Source organism: Danio rerio, chromosome 5 (genome assembly GCF_049306965.1).
Source record: "Danio rerio strain Tuebingen ecotype United States chromosome 5, GRCz12tu, whole genome shotgun sequence".
In the NCBI taxonomy this organism is placed as follows: Eukaryota; Metazoa; Chordata; class Actinopteri; order Cypriniformes; family Danionidae; genus Danio; species Danio rerio.
This window is the reverse complement of record NC_133180.1, coordinates 78,065,398-78,089,657: the sequence shown is the minus strand read 5'-3', so window position 1 is coordinate 78,089,657 and position 24,260 is coordinate 78,065,398. Positions and strand designations below refer to the sequence as shown.

Here is a 24,260-nt window from a genome sequence, read left to right as displayed (position 1 = left end):
TTATAATATGCGATCATGTTTATGACAATATATGTTGTCTTGGTAATGTTAAGATGACAACGACTGTCATAAGTCAGGTAAAGTCAGGTAAAGTCTTACCAAAATAAAATTTAATTTTAATATTTTATTTAAGAATAGTGGTGCGGTGGCACAGTGGGTAGCTTACCGCAAGAAGGTCGCTGGTTTGAATCTTGGCTAGGTCAGTTGGTGTTTCTGTGTGGAGTTTGCATGTTCTCCCCGTGTTGGCATGGGTTTCCTCTGGGTGCTCCGGTTTCCCCCACAGTCCAAACACATATGTAGTGTATGAGTGTGTGTGAATGAGAGTGTATGGGTGTTTCCCAGTGATAGTTTTGAGCTGGAACTTTCCCAGAGTTGGGTTGCAGCTGGAAGGGCATCCGCTGTGTAAAACATATGCTTGATAAGTTGGCGGTTCATTCCGCTGTGGTGACCCCTGATTAATAAAGGGACTATGCCGGAAAGAAAACAAATGAATGAATGAATATTACAGTGCATGTACCCTTTACTTAATCATTTTAATCTTTGAAAATAAATATATTTAAGATCAAAATAAACAAATTGTGATGATATTTTCTCTTTTAATCTACTTGTATGTTTTTAAAAAATTCAGTGCATGTACAATTTACATAATAAACGTTTATGTTAGAAAATTAAAAGATGTTTAAGATGAAAATAAGCACAAATCCAGATTAAATGATTATTTATTTTGATTACAGCGCAGAGAGAATGAGCCAATGGTGAGGCAGCTTTCTCTTGCATTCCTGCAGTCCCTCCCAGCAGTCTTCTCTTCCCAGAGTGCCGTGCGGTGCGTCAGCCTGAGCCTCAGCGCTCTATATAAAGCGGTGGTGGGCAGAGGAGGGCAGCCGTGCAGCGGGTCACGCAGACTGAGAGGAGCCGGACACACTTCAGCGGACACACACACCCACACTGACAGAGAGAGAGAGAGAGAGAGACAGGTCAGTACAGAGACAGGAAGTGCAGTAATACAGGAGGAAATCAGATTATTCTATGTGTGTGTGTGTGCATGCATGAGTATGTGTGTGCGCACATGAGTGCGAGTTAAGCTCTTTAAGGTCTTGCAGTGCTTGTTCAAGGAGGAGGTTGTTATTTTTGCTGCATGAGAAGCGCAGTGTGTTTTGACAGCTGTGACGTCCCTCAGAGCATCTCTCACACTGTACAGATCTGAGGAATAAACACTGATCTATATTGTAAACACGGCCTCATTTACGTCACAGATCCCCTCTTAAAGGGACAGCGGCGCCGTCGCTACGGAAACAGCAGAATGCGGCTCTCTGACTCTTTGATGTGAATGAGAATGGCTTCGACTGAAAGGGACAGTTCACACAGATATTTAAATGTGCTCACTATTTACTCACCGTTAAGTGCTGTTGAACACACAAGAAGATATTTTGAAGAATGCTGAAAACCTGTAACCATTGACTTTCACAGTATTTGGGTTTCCTAATATGGAAGTCAGTGATTTCCGCTTTCTTTAAAAGTATCTTATTAAAGAAAGTCAAGCAGGTTTGGAACAAGTCAATGTTGGAGATCAGAATGTATAATAATAATAATAATAATAATAATAATGATAATAATAATAATAATAATAATAATAATAATAAATAATCTAATAATAATAATGATAATAATAAATAATATAATAATAACAAATAATAATATTAATAATAATAATACAAATAATAATAATAATACAAATAATAATAATAATAATGATAATACAAATAATAATAATAATACAAATAATAATAAAATAATATAATAATAACAAATAATAATAATAATAATGATAATAATAATAATGAAGATAATAATAATAATAATAATAATAATAAATAATCTAATAATAATAATGATAATAATAACTAATATAATAATAACAAGTAATAATATTAATAATAATAATACAAATAATAATAATAATAATACAAATAATAATAATAATAATAATAATAATAATAATAATAATAATACAAATAATAATAATAATAATAATAATAAAATATAACAAATAATAATAATAATAAACAATAAGAAATATGTCTTCAAGCAGCCATCACTGCAGTGTTTTAAGACCACAAACTCATTTGTAAATTAGGAAGTCTGTAACTACTTTTTTTAATGGTGAAAAATATTATTAATAATATAATAAATTATTAATATTAATAATTAATAATAAAAATAATACTAATATTAACATTTAAATATTATTATCATTATCATTTAGTGTTAAAGCCTCTATATGAAAGTAAGAGTTAAATCAAAAAACAGATTCCAAAACTTATCTAACAAAAGATAACGACTGAACATGTCAAAAGCGTGAGATCAATCAAAATTGCACCAGTGGCTTCACTTTTGTCAAAAGATATATCATTAGTGAACTTCATTAAGGTTGTAGTAGTCGAAAAATTTGGTCTAGAACCCGACTGGTGAGGAGAAAGAATATCGAATTTTTGAGTTTAATTAGTAATCTGATTATAAATGAATCTCTCAAAAACGTTCGCTACAGCTTAAATCAATGAAATAGGCCTATAATTATTTAGATCAGAAGGGTCACCGCTTTTAAAAAGAGGAACAATCTCAGCACTTTTCCAAATTAAGGGTACTGAGCAGGAAATTAAATAGGTTTGCAAGAGGATATATTAAAATATGAGATGCCAATTTAATAAATTTAGCTTCTAAGTCATCCGGACACGGCGAACTGTGTTCTTTTAACCCACATATTGCTTTAAAAGTATCAGAAGGAGTAATACTGATGAAAGAAAAAGCCTGGTTTGAACAGCCACTGGGAGTGAAGGATCAGTAAATGTTATTCTATGGGAAGAGCACATTGAACATTCATGAATTGTAGGCTTTTTTTTGTACATTTGGCAACCCACATTTTGTAAATGACAAAATGTTATAGGTAGAGCTGTCCAAAGGTAAAAATTAATTGTTACTTTGGACTACAAAAACAGTCCTAATTGTCAATTTATTTTGGAAATTGAGATTTATGCATGATCTTTAGATATATTGATGTATGGTTTGTTAAGACAATATTTGGCTGAAAATCTAAAAAGAAAACACCTTTTAAGTTTTAAATGAAGTGTTTAGCAATGCATATTAGAGTCTTGATATGTTTACAGTAGAAAGTGTACAAAATATCTTCATGAACGTGATCTCTACTTAAAGATTTTTGGCATAAATAAAAAATAAATGATAATTTTGACCCATAAAATGTATTTTTGGCTGTTGCTTAAATATAAGACTGCTTTTTTGATCACAATTATTAATGTAGGTAGTTCATAAATTACCAGAACACTTGTTTTATTGAGGTTTGTAATAATAATAATATGAATAATAATAATAATAGGGGGTTCATTCCACCGTGGTGACCCCAGATTAATAAAGGGACTAAGCCGGAAAGAAAATGAATGAATGAATGATATTAATAAATTGTGTTTGTAATAATTGTAATAATAAAATAATTCTTAGGCATGGGATAGGTCAGACCCTGGCCACTCTCCACATGGTGCCGGTCATCAGGGAACATCTTTTTTTAGCGTGGGCCATTTGGTTGTGGATCTGTATGGTCAAGGGTGGAGGTTTCCCCATATCAGTGTCAGTCTGCAGCACCAGTACACACCGTCCAACATATGCCTCTTTAAAACACACGCAGCTCCTGCTAAATCCTGACCACTGATTTATGAGGTCATTCCACATGAAACTGAAGTCTGAAGACACTTACTGGACGCTGCTTTCCTATAAATAAGATTTTCATGCACAAATATGGCTTGAAATTATATTGTAACCAACTGGTCGATATTTTTTGCATAGAATATTATTCAAATAAACGAACAAAACGAATACAGTTGCACCATATAAATTCAATAATTAATAGAAAAGTTAATAAAATTATTGTTGTTTAATGTTTCTATTTTGTATTAATTTTGATGAGCCAATTTTTGCAGGCCTGTTTTAGAATTTGGAATATGTATCATTATTTATATAGTTAAAGGCAAAATATATAGAATATCAATATATTTTTGTCTTTAAATTTATAAATAATGATACATATTTTTTTTCAAATATTTTTGAATGCTGTTTAACAGGGATAATATGTTTTTAAAAAATTACTTAATTTAAAAATATATAATTATTTTGCTATTATTTTAATAAATGCACATTTTAATAGTCACTGACATCTGAACTGTAATCCTGCATCTTTACATCCCAATTTTAAGGAATTCTTATTTTTTATTTACTTATTTATTATTATTTTTATTGTTAATATTATTATTATGTTATTTTTATTATTATTATGTATTATTATTATTATTATTATTGTTATTATTACTATTATTATTATTATGTTATTATTATTATTATTATTTTGTTTTTATTGCGATTTATTATTATTATTATTATGTTTTTATTACGATTTATTATTATTATTATTATTATTATTATTATTTTGTTATGATCCATAACCATCTTGTAATTACATAATTTCAGGATAATAATGAACTTCTATAAAGCAATGTACAGTTGTAAGGCATCACTGGCATCTGAACTAAAATTTTTACATTCCAATTTTAAGGAGTTTTTATTTCATTTATTTATTTATTATTATAATTAAAAAAAAAATTTATTATTCATATTTTTACTATTATTTATTATTATTATTATTTTATTTATTTATTTTTTACAGTTTTTATTATTATTATTTTTACTATTATTTATTTTATTATTGTTATTATTATTATTTAATTAATTTATTTTACAATTATTATTATTATTATTATTATTATTATTTTTACTATTATTACTTTTATTGTTATTATTATTATTATTTTTTAAAATTTATTATTATTATTATTATTATTACCATTATTACTTTCATTATTATTATTTTATTTATTTATTTATTTTTTTTTGATGATCCATGAACATCTTGCACTTGCATAATTTCTGGATAATTGTCAGCTACTATAAAGGAATGCATGGTTTCTGGCATCTCTGACATCTGAGCTGAAATCCTAAAATACACACAGAACAGATGAAGCTTTGGTTTCTGCCTGAAGGAGCAGCTGTGTGCCGAGAGAAGCGTCTCATATTCACACCAGCTTTTAATAGCAAACTTTACACTCCTTAAGCTGCATTTGTGCCTCCTCGTCTCAAACGCTGTCACTTACGCTGTCTAGTAACCAAAAACTAACCAATGCATTACATAAGACGAGCCCTTACAAAACCCTCCAACCTTTAATGCATCGATAGGCTGAGCGGACATTACAGTCCAGAAAATACAGGAGTCGTTTCAAATCTTAGAGGGAAACTTTATTATTTGCATTTGTGTTTAAGGCTGAGTTTACACATTTAAGACACAATAAAGTCACAATAGCCTAAACATTTGCAGCTTAAAGGTTAATTGCAGAATATATTAATTATTGGATGAAAACAATGCAGTGTTTGATTGATTAATCCTTTAATTTGAATACTGTTTAACTCCCCAGAATGTCTGCCGTCTGTAGCTCCGCCCTCTTATGAAAAGAGCACTATCTCATTTGAATTTAAAGCGACAGTCACCAAAACGCCTAAGAGGCTCAGTTTCAGAAAGTTAGAGAACATTATCTGTGTGCTATTCTCAGCTCAAACTTCACACACACACACACACACGCACACACACACGCACACACACACACACACACACACACACACACACACACACACACACACACACACACACACACACACACACACACACACACACACACACTAGAGACAGCAGAGATGCATTTTAATGCTTGTAAAAAGGGGCAGAATAGGACATAGAAACGTTGACGCCTTGTTGATTTTGCAGTCATCTTGGCTGTGTTGCTTCTGCTAAAATACCACAGTAATTGTTGTTGCCCTGACGAGGTGGTTTGGCATCTGATAAAACTTCCTCATTTCTGAAAGGAAACATGACCAGACGTGCGCCTTCAGCTCAGCTGTGTGTTATTCAGCCAGATATACAGAGTCTCTTACTGTATTCATATAGATAGTATATAACCATATAATAAAATAAGCACAGTAATAATTACATTCACAGTCAGTCATGTAAATGCTAAGCTCTCAAGCTCCAGCATAGCATATTTAAAAGCTCTTTATTTGTATTTATCTATTTTGTATTTTTATGTCATGCGTGTTTATGCATGCTTCTGTCAAATGCTTAAAATGTAGATATCATATAAATGATGTTGAACAGATTCAGCAATTGTTCACAGTGTTTCCTCTAATATTTGTTCTTCTGGAGAAAGTCTTATTTGTTTTATTTCGGCTAGAATAAAAGCAGTTCTTAATTTTTTAAACCCATTTTAAGGTCAATATTATTCGCCCCTTTTGTCCCCAGAACAAACCACTGTTAAACAATGACTTGCCTAATTACCCTAACTTTACCCTAATTACCCTAGTGAAGCCTTTACATGTGTCTTTAAGCTGAACACTAGTGTCTTGAAGAATATCTAGTCTAATATTATTAACTGTCATCATGACAAAGAGAAAATACATCAGTTATTAGAGATTAGTTATTAACACTATTATGATTATAGAAATGTGTTGAAACAAATCATCTCTCCATTGGGGAAAATATACAGGAGGGCTTATAATTTTGACTGTATATTAATGCTGAACAATACACCATTTGACCAATGTGTTTCCTCAATAGTCACATCATAGGATTATATGTTTTACTAAACAGTAAAATATAAAGATAGTATTTTTTAATTATACGTTTATAACGATGCATATTATTGACCTTATTCTCCGCAGACGAGCGGGCGCTGCCATTTGAATCTTTTTGGCACAAGACTTCCGGTCTCATTCACTTCCATTCATTTTTAGACATTAAAAACTGCTCGTTTCGCTGTTTGATGTTGCAAACTGATATTTCCTTGTTATATTATTTTACTTGGTCTGTGTAGTCATGCAAACATTTGTTTGTAGAGCAAGTAGTTTGACTGTTTTTTGCCGTTTATTATTCCTTGTCATTTCTCCCATAGGCGACTGAAACGGAAGTTCTTAGACAATCGCGAAAACAGGCGCACTTCCGCATTTTAGAATAAGGTCAATTGATTGTTCAATTTCTGTACTTGAATAGTAGCCAAGAAAAAACAAAAATCATGTTTATTTGTTTAATTTTTGCTTATAATTGATTATATTTTATGCAAATGCATTGCATAGAAAAAGATTTGAACATCTCAGTCGATCTAAATTAATCAAATCTTTCAGAATAGAAATATTTAATTTAATTACTTTTTTTGTAATATTTCCCAAATGTTATTGAACAGAGCAAGGAAGTTTTCACAGTATGTCTGATAATATTTGTTCTTCTGGAGAAAGTCTTATTTGTTTTATTTCGACTAAAATAAAAGCAGTTTTTCATTTTTTAAAAGCCATTCTTGGGACAAAATTATGAGCCCCTTTAAGCTGTATTCTTTTCCAATAGTCTACAGAACAAACCATCATTATACAATGACTTGCCTAATTACCCTAACCTGCCTTGTTACCCTAATTACCCTAGTGAAGCCTTTAAATTTCTCTTTAAGCTGAATACTGGTGTCTTGAAGAATATCTAGTCTAATATTATTTACTGTCATCATGACACAGAGAAAATAAATCAGTTATTAGAGATGAGTTATTAACACTATTATGATTAGAAATGTGCTGGAGAAATCTGCTCTCCGTTACACAGAAATTGGGGGAAAAAATAAACAAGGGGCGAATAATTCTGACTTTAACAGTATATTGCACAAAACAAAATATCGCAATGCCAGATATATATTTATACAACACTTCTGTCTGGTTCTTGAATCTGATTGGCTGATAGCCGTGATATATTTAAGTAATATCAGCACCCGTAAAGCCTCTCGCGTAGTGGCCTCTTGCCAACGCACGCCTCCCACAAGTGCCCATATACAGCCATATCGCACTGCTACTCGTGTGATATTGCTCACAATTTATATGTATATAGTGTTGCATGCATTTTATTTGCTGCTTCTTGTACAAACGTATATAGTGCTCAGCATATATGTGTACACCCCTCACAAATCTCTCTTTTAAATTCAGGTTTTTCAGTAGGAAGCTCTACAATATTATATTTGTGCATATACATTAGTTTAGCCGGTACTGAAGCCAAATCTGGAGCTCGTCTAACAAAATAACTTAAGAGAATGGTGCAAAAACTAGCACAGCCAAATTTAAATGTTATAGAGAAATATTAAATACAAATAAAAAAGAGGAAAAATCAAGAGAAGCAAAAATATTGAAAAAATGTGTAGGTTGTAATTTATTTGCAATATTTTGCTTGAAATTTATCGTATTTTCTTTCCATTTCTAAATATTATTTGGTGACTAAAATATTATTGTAATAAATCTGTTTTGTTTAAATGCACTACAATACATTGCCTATATTCTCTGAGAAATTAAAGAAAATATTTATTATTAAAATAATCTGTCATTATGTTGAGCACAGTACATCTCCATTCAGTGCTATCTATATTTAATGACTAATATATTCAAATATATTTTATATACTATTTATTAAAATGTTATTTTAGTTTCTCTGTTATTTACAGATATGTGAACTGTGATATATAGTGATGTGTGGAACTCCAATGTAAAGCAAAAGCATGTTAGATGCCAATTTTCATGATCATAAATAGTTCAGGCACTCAAATAAAGACAGTTCAGCATCCCGTTTATTAAACAAGACGAATTATTAGAACACGGATAGTTGTGTTTCCTTGCATACTGTACTGTAGTTTACACAACCATACTCCACAGATGTTACACACATGACGTAAACACAAGCAAAGTTAATAAATGACTCCATAAAGACACTTGATGTCTGCAAACATAAGAAATGAGCTTTTGGACGCAGTAAATCCTCACCTGTGTTTACTTCATGTGCACTATTACTCAGATCTATCGTCAAATACAGAATTATACAGTGCTCAGCAGAGATGAGTTCATATATACGCTATTATATAAGTGCATATACATACATTCCATCATTCAAAGACAACGCTGATCAACTAATCTAACAAAATCACAGTGCAAAAATTATACTCTCAAATTATTGTGCTAAAATAAATAGCTACACAACTACAAACTTTGACCGAGTTCTGTGTAAAAATCCCACATTCAACACACTCAAGGTCAGAGTTAATGATCCAGCAGTGTCTGATATTAATACAAGACTGTGTGCTCTCAATATTGATCCTCCTTACTGTATAATGTAGTGCACAGACCAGCAGGACCAGTCTCTGAGAACACTTACTTTGCATGCGGGTCACATGACCATCTGGGCCGTCACAAGTAAAGAGGGATCTGTTTACACTTGTCATACGGAGGCAGAAAGAATATTTGAGTCCCGCTGCAGAGCTCAGTCCACAGTAAGACGCACTCTTTATTATCTGTGTATCTGTTTTACTGCTCTTTAGTCTTTATGCTTTCAGAAGTGCGTTGAGTCTCAGTCAGTGTAGCGTGTGAGGGTGTGGGTGTGTGAGTGAGAGTGTGGGTGTGTGACCGACTGTCAGTAAACTCAGTTGAGATCATGCACAGATACTGGGGCTGCAGTCTTAAAGGGACACTACGCTTTTTATAAGTATTTTAAGGGAATATTCTCATTTTAAAGCTCCACTAAAGTTAAACATGCGAGTTTTACCATTGAACCCATTCATTTATGCACTCTTAGCTTAGCATACATAATTGAATCGTATTAGACCATTAGCATATCTCTAAAAAATGTAAATAAACAAATGTTTAGATAATTTTCCTATTTAAAGATTTACTTTTCTGTAGTCACATTGTGTACTAAGATTGATGAAATGTTGATATTTCCTGGGCTTATATATTGGCCACTTTATTAGGTACACCTTACTGGTACCAGGTTGTACTCCCTTTTGCCTTCAGAACTGCTTTAATCCTTCATGGCAGAGATTCAACAAGCTACTGGAAATATTCCTCAGAGATTTTGCTCCATGTTGACATGATAGCATCACACAGTTGCTGCAGATTTGTCGGCTGCACATCCATGATGCCAATCTCACCACATCCCAAAGCTGCTCTATTGGATTGAGCTCTGGTGACTGTGGAGGCCATTTGAGTACAGTGAACTCATCGTCATGTTCAGCAGTCTGAGATGATTGAGCTTTATGACATGCTGCGTTATCCTGCTGGAAGTAGCCGTCAGAAGATGGAGACACTGTGCTCATAAAGGGATGGACATGGTCAGCAGCAATACTCAGGTAGGCTGTGGCGTTGATGCTCAATTGGTACTAATGGAGCCAAAGAAAATCTCCCCCACACCATTACGCCACCACCACCAGCCTGAACCGCTGATACAAGGCAGGATGATCCATGCTTTCATGTTGTTGAGGCCAAATTGTGAGCCGAGCATCCGAATGTGTCAGCAGAAATGGAGACTCATCAGAGCAGCAACGTTTCTCCAATCTTCTATTGTCCAGTTTTGGTGAGTCTGTGTGAATTGTAGCCTCAGTTTCCAGTTTCCTCAGTTTCCAGGTGTACCTAATAAAGTGGTCGGCGAGTGTATGCATTTATTTTGGCATAATAATCAAGGAATTTTGCTGCTGCACCATAGCTGTTGCAGCGTAATGACATGAAAATAGTCCTCAGCTAGGTAGCTTCCAGCGATATCCAATTTTCAGGTATTGTGTAATGCCATTGCATTGCTATAGCTATGGTACAGCAGTAAAACTCCTTGAATATTATGCCAGAAAATGGAGTATAGTTCCTGTCTTATCTAAATAACAGTTGCCAAATAGCAACTTTTCATTTTCCCTCAGTCAATGAAACTACAGAAGAGTTGAGCTTTAAATAGGAAAATTATAAAAACTATTTGCTCATGTTTTGAGCGAGATGCTAACGGTCTAATCCGATTCAATGATCTATGCTATGCTAAGCTAAAAGTGTTTGCGGAGATCGGCTGAATGGATTCAAAATTGTAAAACTCAACTGTTTAGCTGAAGTGCTGAACAAGTTGAGCATCATTTCTATAAAACTGGGTGACTTTTTATATAAAGTAGCTGGAATTATATCATCACAGGCTCATTCTTCCCATCAGCTATCAGACTATTAAATAGATAATCAACGTACATAACAGTCTCTTTTTATGCTCAGTACAACACTACATACTCCATCCCATTTTGCACTATTTTATTTTTTATTTTATTTTATTTTATTTTTAATTTTTTTGCACATAATCCAATTGCACTAGGCACTTTTGCATAATAAGCACAATAAAAAAAATAAATAAATAAATAAAAAAAAAAACACTGTACATTGTTTACATCTGTTTTTATTACTCAAATCAGGTTTACATATTGTTTACTTTCATAGATATTTATATACTTACATTTTATAATCATACTTCAGTCACTTTTGTGTATATATGTGTATTTATGTGTATGTTGTGTGTATGACTTCACTGTGGACGGCAAAGTAAGAATCTCATTGTACAGGGAGACGTGTTTCCTTACTGTGCACATGACAATAAACAGTTGAATTGAATTGAATTGAATTGGGAACACAGTCGATAGAAAGCTGATATTTTATGCATGACGACAAAATGAAAAACTTTAATATGCTCAAAAACATACACATGAATTTAGGAGGAATGGCATATGAGAAAACGTGCCCGAGTAACGTTTCTGAGATTGTTAAAAATGTACTTGGTGCCCTCTTGTGGATTTTGTAAAAACAATACCTGCGTCCCAAATCGCATACTTATGCACTATTCTACGCCATTTTGTAGTATGAATAGTGTAAGTTTTACGTTCACACTGAAAACTCTAATAATAATAAGTGCACTTTAATTACCCAGATGCTGCACTCATTCAGCCGGTAAAGTGAAGTGTGTAATGATGGACACTTCACACACTCAACGACCGCAGGTTTGCTCACGTAGCGTTAGGGGCGGAGCTATCGGCCGCACATGTTGGATCACTTTATTTATTTTGGATGGTGAAGGCAAAATTCTCCTATGAGAGTGATTATAGCGCCTCCTGATGGTGAATGCGGTTATACTCACGGCAGGTGTTATTTGATAATTCGGTCGTTTATTTCACTGATTTGGTGACCGTCAAACGCCATCAGGGAAACGGTTTGAATTTCCACCTTGTAAAAATACATTAGTGTTTGGGACGACACTACACACATATACTATCCTGTTGAGTGTGTAAGTGCATAAGTACATCGTGCATGAGTGTGCCATTTAGGACGCAGCTAAGAACTATAAGAAAATGTATTTGTTGGTTATTGAAATGTAGCGCTGGCCACATATTTCCAGTGAGCCTGGGTTGAGTTATATGCATAAACACATGCGACACTTACTTCAGCTTGGAGGCCAGAAATACCTCCGCTGCAATAACTGCTGCTATTAATAATTGTACGCAGAGAAACGTTTGAGTTGCTGTCAGCTTTGTGCTGCTCTACAGCATCAATCAGTCAGTGCTTCCTCTTCTGGGTTTGTGTTGAGGCGTGTGTGACCTGCCTGCGTTACAGTATATACTTCATTTACGCTTCACACACTATGCAAAGATGTTCTTTCTCAGCACAAATATCTTAGTGTTCCTAAAAACATCGGTTAAACTATATTTTAAGGTATAACTCTCGCTATTAACAAACCGTTAACCAAGACTTTTGCCTCCATAATAATAATAATTAGCTGCCTATTAATAGTCATGAGCAGTTGGGTTTATGTATTGGTTTGTATTGATGTAGATCAGGGAGTCTCATTAAGACTTAGCCTTTGCATTAAGGCTAATTGAATAAAATAATCAGAAAGCAGGTGGCATGGTGGCTCAGTGGTTAGCACTCAGCAAGAAGGTCACTGGTTCGAGTCCCGGCTGAGTCAGTTGGCGTTTGCATGTCTAAACACGTGCGCTATAGGGGAATTGATGAACTAAATTGGCTGTGGTGTGTGAGTGAATGAGTGTGTATGGGTGTTTCCCTGTACGGGATTGCAGCTGGAAGGGCATCCGCTGTGTAATACATATGCTGGAATAGTTGCCAGTCATTCCAATACGGTGACCCCTGAAATGGAGACTAAATGATCAGAAACCTTATTGTTCTCTCTACTTAATTGTCTCCTGGAGAATCTGCTGTCGTAAAAGCAAAACTGAAATCATGACTTACTTGTCATTCCTTACTGATATACAGTCCAACGAATGCTGCATTCGTTCCTGCTGAAGCACAAAACACACACACACACACACACACACACACGTTTGTTTTTGTGAAAAGTGGGCACGTTACATAGGTTTCCATTCATTTTATACTGTGCAAACCGTATATTATATTGCCCTCACCCCATTCCTAAACCCAACCATCACAGGAGACAGTGCAGCTTTACTCTCTGATTAAACTCACCCTGTGTGATTTATAAGCTTTTCGAGAACCAGGACGTCACCAATGTCCTCATATTTCACCTCTTTTTTGTAATACCTGTGTTATACCCATGTCATTATACAGATTTGTGTCCTGATATGTCACAAAAACACGTACACACACATACACACTTTTCAAAAGTTAACCTTAAAGGTGTACACACACCTAAAATAGCTTGTATATAAAGCGGAAGAGATCATTCACAGTTAAATAAAGGCTGTTTTCTGCACTGAAGACGCTGGAATATCCTCTGGTGATAAACGAATGCGTGAAGCTCCCTCAAAGTGTCCTGCTCTCACTCTTGGTCAATGTTTTACTCGGATAATAGGGCTTATTTGACTGCATGTACAGTAACAGACGGTGAGAGAGGTTGTAGAAGGTCAATAATAAAGAGTAATCAGACCTCATGTACATATGCTGAAGTGTGTGTGTGTGTGTCGTTGTCATATATAGATATACAAATGTGTATAATGTCATTGGTATTTTCTTTTAAAAGTACACTAAGCAGTAGGTTTGAAATCTTTTATTTATCGTAATGTGTCCTGTAGGGTAGTGTCTTTGAGTGTTTGTGTGCTTTTGAGTGTGTGTGTGTTGCCATACATGTGTATAATCGACTTAATAAGCACACTAAACAGGCTTTTAAGGTGTGTGTTATGATGTATGGTTGGGATTTATGACAGATCAAACTGTTTATACAGTATCAAAGCATCATATTCATGTACCAATTATATTTGTGTGTGTGTAGAGGCAGTGTGAAGTGTGTATGGGTAATTGTGATCCAGTATTGCAGGCCTCTGTGGGGATTTTAAGCAACATCTCCTCTCGTGTTTCAGCATTTGGGCATGCTCAGTTTGAGCTTCACCGTCTGCAGATGAGGGTTCAGATGAGAACGCAGGAGCGACGAACAGACAATTCCCAACTAATCTGGTCTTTCATTTCTGTTGCAGGATAATCTCTCATAACACAGACAGCCATGGCAGGTGAGCATTTACTCAGCATTTACACTACTCTCTGTTTTGAAGGGGTTTTTCTGACTGATCTGGAGTCAGTAGAGTGTTTAGATGAGCAACACACACATGTACACAGCCAGCTCTGTAGACCACAGTGTCCAGATCTCTGTATTTCTTATGTGCAAAACCAAATGTAGTGTTGTATGTGTGAAAAATAGTCCTGTGGCTAAATTAATTACCTGTGAGTGCGAGTGTGTGTCTAATTAATTCATAACCTTATTGCGTTGCCAGATATAGTCATTATAAACGCTGTGCCTTTGGAAATTGCATCTTTATATGTTATTATACTGACAGCAGAATAAAGTTGGGGTGGCACGGTGGCTCAGTAGTGTCGCTGTTTGAGTCCCAGCTGAATCAGTTGGTGTTTCTGTGTGGAGTTTGCATGTTCTCCCTGTGTTGGCGTGCGTTTCCTCCGAGTGCTCCGGTTTCAGTCCAAACACATGCGCTATAGGGGAACTGATTGGCTGTAGTGTGTGTGTGTTTGGGAGAATGAGTGTGTATGGGTGTTTCCCAGTACTGGGTTGTGATTGGAAGAGCATCCGCTGTGTAAAACATACGCTGGAATAAGTTGGAGGTTCATTCCGCTGTGGCGACCCCTGATGAATAAAGGAGAATGACTCAAACCAGCGACCTTCTTGCTGTGAGGCCACAGTGCTGACCACTGAGCCAGCGTGCCGCACAATATTTCGTGGTATTGCTTTTGTTTGTTCTTTGTATAAATATCTGGCAACACAGAATTCATGACAGAAATGAAAACACTGTATGTCGATGATCTGCTCGCAGTTCATTAGGTTTAGTAGTCAGCTGACCGTTTACAGGGGAATCAGGCTGAACTCATACACATTCATTGTACATTTATACAAATCCGGTATTGTAGAGCAAGTTGTCTTTCATCCTTCACACAACAGATCTTATTCATGAAAATTAATATTGTGGAACCCTTTAACACACCCCAGACCTCACGGATTTCCAAACACTGGCCAAACACACACACACACACACACACACACACACACCTCCTAATAAAGGGGCCGCTGGCAGATTGAGACGAACAGCAGCTCTGACCTTTACACACACTTAACTTTACTCACCCACTGGGTAATTGTACGACACACACACACACACACTCAAAAGAGTGCTGTCGTTCACTCAGTATTTCTGGTCTCTGGTGCCCTCATGTGGACATTCAGTGTGTTGCAGGAGATTCACTTCCAGAATCAGGGGACGCCCCCACGGCCACCCTTGTATAAATTCTGGCCGCCCCTGTGGCCATTCTAATATGATTTAGTTGTTGATATTATTAATTTAAATGTACTTGGGTAAATTCACAATATTTCAGTAAATAGATTAATTAATTAATTAATAAAATGAATCCTCTAAATTATTGTGGACGTGGCGGATTCACTGAGATTGCACACTTTGTATTAAGAAATTATTATTTTTTAAATTAAAAAGTCGCGTTTTATCTGAATGAAAACCACAAATACAAAATAAATAAATAAATGCGTTTTGAAATCAGCTCTTCAGAATCTAGTTTATTCAGCAACTCCATTATATTGCTGGTTGACTTAAAAGGGCCAAAAATCTCAATGATTTTGTGTTTGTATTTTGCAAAAAGGTACATCAACAGAAGAATATGTATTAATAATATTGTGGCTCAAAAAGGAGCATGGATGAATGATGGTATTGGGTGTGTATAGTGAGTGTTTGTGTGTGTGTATGTAGTAATGCCTTTGGTATGCTGTACATGTGCAAAATAACTCACCTGAAAGGTTTTTTTAAACTAAATATTGATTTTTATTTGGTTTGCATGTCTACTTGCTGAATTATTTCAAGTAATAAATTGCAATATTTCAAGAGTTATTAATGAAATTAATTAAAATACCAGAAACAGAAATATAACATTGCTCTTTATTCACAATATATGCACAATTCATGTGTGCCACCCCGTGATTTGATGTGTGCCTTAGTTGGCCAGCCATAAGAAAAATGTTCTGGGGGCGCCACTGTCCAGAATAAACTTTTCCTGATCATTTTTTTTTTTTTTTTTTAGCCTAAATAGAGTTTATTGAGGAAAACATGCAGAATTTTTTTCAATATAGTGGACATAAGGGGCTCAGACTACAGTTTCAGTCCAGCTTTTAAGTCCCGGTGATAATATATGATCCTAATGAGGAAAAAGAGTCTTCTCTAGAGAAATGATGTATTAATTATTAATTAATTAATTAAATTATTTATTTATTTATTTATTATTTGATTAATTAATTAAATAATCAATCAATCAATCAATCAATATATAAATAAATATATTTATTTATTTATTTATTGATTGATTTATTGATTTATTAATTAATTAATTAATTAATTAATTAATTAATTAATTAATTTATTTATTTATTTTTATTTATTTATTTATTATTTAATTAATCAATCAATCAATCAATATATAAATTTATTTATTTATTTATGCAGACAAAAATTTGATTAACAGCATGGAGAGAAATTTTATTTAGCAATATTTTATTATTATTTTATTTTGTATCTGTAAATAAAAATCTCATATTTATTTTATATTTCTACAAAATAATTACATATGAATCAGTGCATTTCCAAGTACATCATTTGAAAACGTCATATTCTGTTTATATATATAATATATATATAATATTTGTTTATTAATATTTTTAATAATATTTATATATATATAATATTTCTGAAATGTATTATTATAATATATATTCTTCTATAATTTATATAGTATATGAAATGTTTATATATATGATTTACATTGAGGTATGAGCATTTTGTCAAATATATATTTAGATGACAAGTAAATTAACAGGCAATCTTTCATCTGAAAGTGTTAATTTATTAATTAACTGCTCATATCAGTCATAAACAGGATAAATACAGTATACTTTCATCTCTTGCATTGTTTTATATGTATCATGATGTATGTGTGTATGTTGTTGTTATGGTAAATCTGGACAGTTTGCGTTCATGATCAGAACTATGTTGGCAACAGTTGCCATGGCGATCTGAAGCATTCAGAAGTACCTGAAGGAAACACACTCACACACACATATACACACACTTTCTATCAGTGTGAAGCAGAAATGGGTTTAGGGTGCTCCAGTAAATCAGCAGCCGCTGTCATGAAGCCAGACGGTAAATGAATCATAATTTAATGATAATGATATGAGTTAATAATCAATAACTCCACATCATAGCAAACCCTCACTCATGCGCTGTATTTCTGACTGACTGTCTCATTGTTTTACAGATAAAATCAAAAATGCTAAGATCGTCTTTGTTGTGGGTGAGTTGAACTGAAGAGGCATGTTTTGGCGAATGTGTAGAAAATAAACATGATGTGTGATTATAAATGTTGATCATAAGCACAGAATTACTACATAATGCAGTATAAAAGTTCAGTCTTCATTTAGATATTTGCTGTTATTATGCTGAGATTGTTTTAACTTTTTAAAATTTGTTATTATTTATATTAATATTCATATTATTTATTTCATAATTATTTCTCTTACATTTTTAAATGTGCTTGAATGTCAATAATCTACAAGTCATAAAACATGAGAAACTGTACAGTTGAAAGCAGAAGTGTACATACACTCTAAAAAAATATAAGTCTGATTGTAACTCATACTGAATGTTCACTATTTTAGGTCTGTTAGGATTAACTAAATGATTTAATTTGCTAAATGCCAGAATAATGAGAGAATTTGTTATTAATTTCTAGACAGTCAATAGTTTACACACATTTCCTTGGTATTGTTTAGCTTTGCTTTTAAACTATAACTCTGGTCAAATGTTTTGGGTCTCCGTCCACAAGCTTCTCACAATAGTTTACAGGAATTTTGGCTCATTCCTCCTGCAGAATTGCTGTAACTGAGTCAGATTTGTAGGCTGTCTTGCTCACACACTCTTCTTCAACTCTGCCCACACATTCTCTATAGGATTGAGATCAGGGCTTTGTGATGGCCACTCCAAAACATTCACTCTGTTGGCACATTTGAACTGATTTGGCAGTGTGTTTAGGGTCATGGTCTGTTAGGAAGAGCCATTTGTGGCCGAGTTGTAATGTCCTGGCTGATGTGTTGAGATGTTGCTTCAGTATTTCTCCATGATGTTCTGTCTTCATGATGCCATCTATGCTGTGAAGTGGACCAGTCCCTCCTGCAGCAAAACAGCCCCACAACATGATGCTGCCGCCCCCATACTGCACAGTTGGGATGGTGTTCTAGGCTTGTGCGCTTTCCCCTTTGTCCTCCAAATGTAACACTGCTCATTGTGGCCAAACAGTTCAATCTTAGCTCCATCAGAGCACAGGACATGTCTCCACACATTAGTCTATTCCCCAGTGTCATTCAGCTAATTGTAATCTGGCTTTGTTGTTGATTTTGGCTTATTGTTTTCCTATGTTGTCACACAAGGAAGCAGTGTGTTTGAGCACTGAGTCAATACTATTCTACAGTTGTGCCTCACATTAACTCAAATGTTGTCAATCAGCCAATCAGAAACTTCCAAAACCCTGACATCATCATCTGAGCTTTATCACAGGCAGAATAATCTTACTGTGTGTAAACTTGACTTTCAAGAAGAGTTATAACAATTCCTCAATAAATATCTCTCATTATTCTGCTATTAAGCAGAACAGAAACACACGTGATCATCCTCACTTATCTAAAACAGTTTAGAGAAACAGTTTAGTCACATTAACATCTGACTTCTTTAATGGTGGTGTGCCATTTTATACAGTGGATGTAAACTTCTGCTTTCAACTGTATCAAAACATGCCACAGATTTAGGAACTGACATCATTGATAATGGAGAGTCGTGTGTGTGTGTGTGTCTGTGTGTGTGTGGTCAGGTGGTCCCGGCTCTGGAAAGGGCACTCAGTGTGAGAAGATCGTGGCCAAGTACGGCTACACTCACCTGTCCTCAGGTGACCTGCTGCGCGCGGAGGTGGCGTCCGGTTCAGAAAGAGGCAAGCAGCTGCAGGCCATCATGCAGAAGGGAGAGCTCGTGCCTCTGGTCAGTCACACACACACACACACATATATATATATATATATATATATATGTATATATATATATGTATATACTACAGGACTGTGTGCATGTGTGCTTCAGTGTGAGTGTGTGTTCATGCTTGTGTCAGTCTATGTCGCTCTTGTCGCTGTTAGTCTATGCTGACATTATCTTCAGCAGCTCAAACACTCTAATGGCTAATGGACAGACGGCTGCTTCTCACTCAGGGCTGCTGGAGATGCATGAGGGAGAGATGGGCACTAGTGGGCGGGGCTTTCCCCCCTCTCATGACCTGTACAAAAGGAGAATGTCAATCAAAGTGTGTCAATTCAGCAACTTAGATAATAACAAACACAGCTCATGTTGACCATTAGAGGCTGCTGGAGATACTCACACACAACTGGGTTTAATTCCTGTTAATAGGTCTCCTGACGCAGAAGATACAGTAAATTGTTTTACTTTTTGGCACATGCATATTATATAGAGGCTCAGAGAGCTCCAGGGTTTCATCTAAAATGTCTAACCAAGCGGATCTGTTCTGATGTTTTCTCACAAGTCATTGATGAACGACTGACGGTGTTTTATTTCCTGCAGGACACCGTTCTGGACATGATCAAAGACGCCATGATCGCCAAGGCTGACGTCTCTAAAGGTTACCTGATCGACGGATACCCTCGAGAGGTCAAGCAGGGGGAGGAGTTTGAGAAGAAGGTAGAAGAGTGTCAGAAAACATGCTTCTGACATGTTAGCCATATTGTAAAACATGCTAGATGCATAATTGCTATGTTTAGCAAAAGGCTAGCAACATCTTAAAACAAGCTGCTAACAATTTAATATTCTAAAACTATAGACAACAGCAATGTGCTAAAACAATTAGCATTATGTTAGCAACATTCTTAAACAAGCTACTGACATGTTAGAAAAATTAGAAAACATGCCAGACATATAGCAACAATGTGCTAATACAATTAACAAAATATTAGCTTACAAAATGCTAGCAACATCTTAAAACATGCTGCTAACATGATAATATTACGAAACATGATAACTAGGTGAAATAACGCAATAGCTTAGCAACATTTTAAAACATGCTACTAACATGTTAACAATACTGAAAAAAAATGCACATAATAGCAGTTTGGAAAAAGATCTAGCAATATGCTACAACATGCTAGCAACATCCTGAAACCTGCTACTAACATGTTAACAATATTGTAAAACATCACACACAATAACTTGCTAAAACAATAAACAATATGTTGACATGCAAAATGCTAGCGATATGTTAAAACATGCTACTAGCATGTTAGCAATTTTGTTAAAAACATGCTAGATACATAACAATGTGCTAAAACACCTAGCAATATGCTATAACATGCTAGAAACATCGCAAAACATGCTACTAACATGATAACAATTTTGTAAAACATGTTAGCAATATTGTAAATCATGGCAGACAAATAACAATGATGTGCTAAAAGAATTAGCAATATGTTAGCATACAAAATGCTAGCAATATTTTAAAACATGCTACTAACATGTTAGCAAAAAAATGTAAACATCATTCACACATAACAGCAGTGTGTTAAAACATAATGTAATAATCTAAAACATGCTAGTGACAGTCTAAAACATGCTAGCAATATTGTGAAACATGCTAGACACTTAATAGTAGTGTGTTAAAACACTTATTAATATGTTAAATGCTAGACATATTTTAGCAGTGTGCTAAAACAGAAGGTAATATACTTAAACATGCTAGTAACATTCTTAAACATGCTACTAATGTTAGCAATATTGTAAAATGCGTTAGTAATATTGTAAATCAAGCTAGACAGATAACCACAATGTGCTAAAACAATTAGTATAATGTTAGCAACATTCTAAAAACATGCTACTAACATGTTAACAATTTTGTAAAAACATGCTAGACGCATAACAGTGTGCTAAAACTCCCAACAGTATGATACAACATGCTATTAACATCCTAAAACGTTCTGTTAACATGTTCGCAAGATTATAAACATGTTAGACAGATAATAGCAATGTGCTAAAACAATTAGCACCATCTAAAACATGCTGCTAACCTGTTAACAACCTTGTAAATCATAGTAGACACACAACAACAGTGTGTTAAAACAGCTAGCAATATGCTACAACATGCTAGCAACATCCTAAAACATTTTACTAACTTGTTCGCAAGATTATAAAACATGCTAGACAGATAATAGCAATGTGCTAAAACAGTTCACAAATGTCACCACAATTTAAAACACGCTACTAATGTTATCAACATTGTAAAGCATCCTAGACGCATAATAGCAATGTGCTAAAACACAATGTAATGTACAAAAACATGCTAGTAACATCCTAAAACATTTTATTAACATTAACAAGATTACAAAACATGCTCGACAGATAATAGCAATGTGTTAAAACAATTAGCAAATAAGTTACCAACATTTTAAAACATGCTGCTAACTTGTTAATAATATTTTAAAACATAGTAGACACATAACAACAGCTAGCAATATGCTACAACATGCTAGCAACCTCCTAAAACACTTCTAACATGTTCGCAAGATTATAAAACATGCTAGACAGATAATAGCAATGTGCTAAAACAGTTCGCCAAATCCTCAACATTTTAAAACATGATGCTAATGTTAGTAACATCTTAAAGCATCCTAGACACATAATAGCGGTGTGCTAAAACAACGTAATGTATGAAAACATGCTAGTAACATCCTAAAACATTCTATAAACATATTCACAAGATTATAAAACATGCTCGACAGATGATAGCAATGTGCTAAAACAATTAGCACCATCTTAAAACATGCTGCTAACTTGTTAACAATATTGTAAAACATGGTAGACAAATAACAATAATGCGCTAAACAATTAGCAATGTTAGCAGTATGCTACAACATGCTAGCAACATCCTAAAACATGCTAGTAACATCAGACAAAACAACTCAACATTTTAAAACATGCTACTAATGTTAGCAAGATTGTAAAGCATCCAAGACGCATAGTAGCAGTGTGCTAAAACACAACGTAATGTACGAAAACATGCTAGTAACATTCTAAAACATGCTGCTAACATGTTAGCAATATTAATGAGTGTGTGTGAGTTATCTGTTGGTGTTTTTCTGTCGGTCAGATCGGCGCTCCGGCTCTGCTGCTGTATATCGATGCTAAAGGCGAGACGATGGTGAAGAGACTGATGAAGCGCGGAGAAACTAGCGGCCGCGCAGACGACAACGAGGAGACCATCAAGAAGCGTCTGGATCTGTATTATAAAGCCACAGAGCCCGTCATCGCCTTCTACGAGCAGCGCGGCATCGTCAGGAAGGTGCGCAGATAACACTGACATGCTCAAACATGATTCACGGCAGTCCTGCTTCACTAGTGTCCAGCTGAATTAAGGACTTGTCTCTCTCTTTTCCTCCAGATAAACTCGGAGCTGCCCGTGGACGAGGTGTTCGCTATTGTAGAGAAAGCTATCGATGAGCTGAAGTAAACAACACTTGACCACCAGATCCTGTTTGCTGTTTCTTTTACTGCTGCTCTCATATTTGCACCCTTGCACACTACTGAGGGAGCACAAGCACACTGGTGAAGGATCACTGGCACTCTGCACACCACCGTGGCAACACATGCACGTTTTTCAAGATGCACACTGCTAAGGGATCACATGCACACTGTTAAGGGATCACCTGCATGCTGCTGAGGGAACACATGCACACTGGTCAGATGAGCCCTTAGCAAGATGCACATGGCTAAAGGAGCATGTGCACACTGCTAAGGCAGTGTCTGCACACTGCTGAGGGAAGACATGCATAATGCTAAGGGATTGACTGCACACTGCTAAGGGATCGCCTGCACACTTTTCAGGGAACACCGGCACACTGCTGAGGGAACACCTGCATACTGCTAAGGGATCACATTCACACTGCTAAGGGAAAACATGCACACTGCCAAGGGGTCACCTACACACTGCAGAGGGAACACATGTGTACTGCTAAGGGATCCCCTGGACACTGTTGAGGGATCGCCTGCACACTTTTGAGGTGTCACACCTGCACACTGCTAAGGGACCACATGCACACTCTTCAGGTGATCTCGTAGCAAGATGTACACTGTTGAGGGAACACATGCATACTGCTAAGGGATCACATACACACTGTTCAGGTGATCATATAGCACGATGCACATGGCTAAGGGAGCACATGCACACTGCTAAGGCGTCATCTGCACACTGCTAAGGGATGCCAGTACACTGCTAAGGGATCAGCTGCACACTATTGTGAGCCCATGCTCCCTGCTAAGTAACCACCTGCACTCTGTAGAGGGAACAAATGCACACTGCTAAGGGATTACTTGCACACTGTTAAAGGAACGCCTGCAAACTGCTAAGGGATTACATTCACACAGCTAAGGGAACAAATGCACACTGCTAAGGGACCACATACACACTGTTTAGGTGATCTCTTAGCAAGATGTAGCCTGATAAAGGCTCGTCTGCACACTGATGAGGGATCACATGCACACTGCTGAGAAAACACCTGCAAACTGCTAAGGGATCATCTGCACACTTGTGAGCCCATGCTCACTGCTAAGTAACCACCTGCACTTTGCAGAGGGAACACATGCACACTGCTAAGGGATCATCTGCACACTGCTAAGGGATCATCTACAGACTGCAGAAGGGAACATATGGACACTTCTGAG

General features: G+C 35.4%; 1 protein-coding gene across 6 annotated transcripts; it reads left to right on the top strand.

Moving 5' to 3' along the window:
* Window positions 1-831: 831 nt before the first annotated feature.
* On the top strand, window positions 832-23,066 carry ak1 (adenylate kinase 1). 6 transcript variants are annotated; one of them, NM_001003993.1, is given in 8 exon segments: window positions 832-974; window positions 5,118-5,120; window positions 14,409-14,444; window positions 17,758-17,793; window positions 19,363-19,526; window positions 20,118-20,234; window positions 22,690-22,881; window positions 22,981-23,066. In NM_001003993.1, coding segments are annotated over 6 exon segments (585 nt in total). In that variant the 5' UTR covers window positions 832-974; window positions 5,118-5,120; window positions 14,409-14,437; the 3' UTR covers window positions 23,050-23,066.
* The last annotated feature ends 1,194 nt before the right edge of the window (window positions 23,067-24,260 follow it).

What these genes read in the sequence shown, in the direction of transcription:
- ak1 (XM_068221149.2), top strand. An exon ending in AGGGAGAGCTCGTGCCTCTG is followed by an intron (nt 19,527 to 20,117) that starts GTCAGTCACACA and finishes TATTTCCTGCAG; the next exon opens with GACACCGTTCTGGACATGAT. An exon ending in GGGAGGAGTTTGAGAAGAAG is followed by an intron (nt 20,235 to 22,689) that starts GTAGAAGAGTGT and finishes TCTGTCGGTCAG; the next exon opens with ATCGGCGCTCCGGCTCTGCT.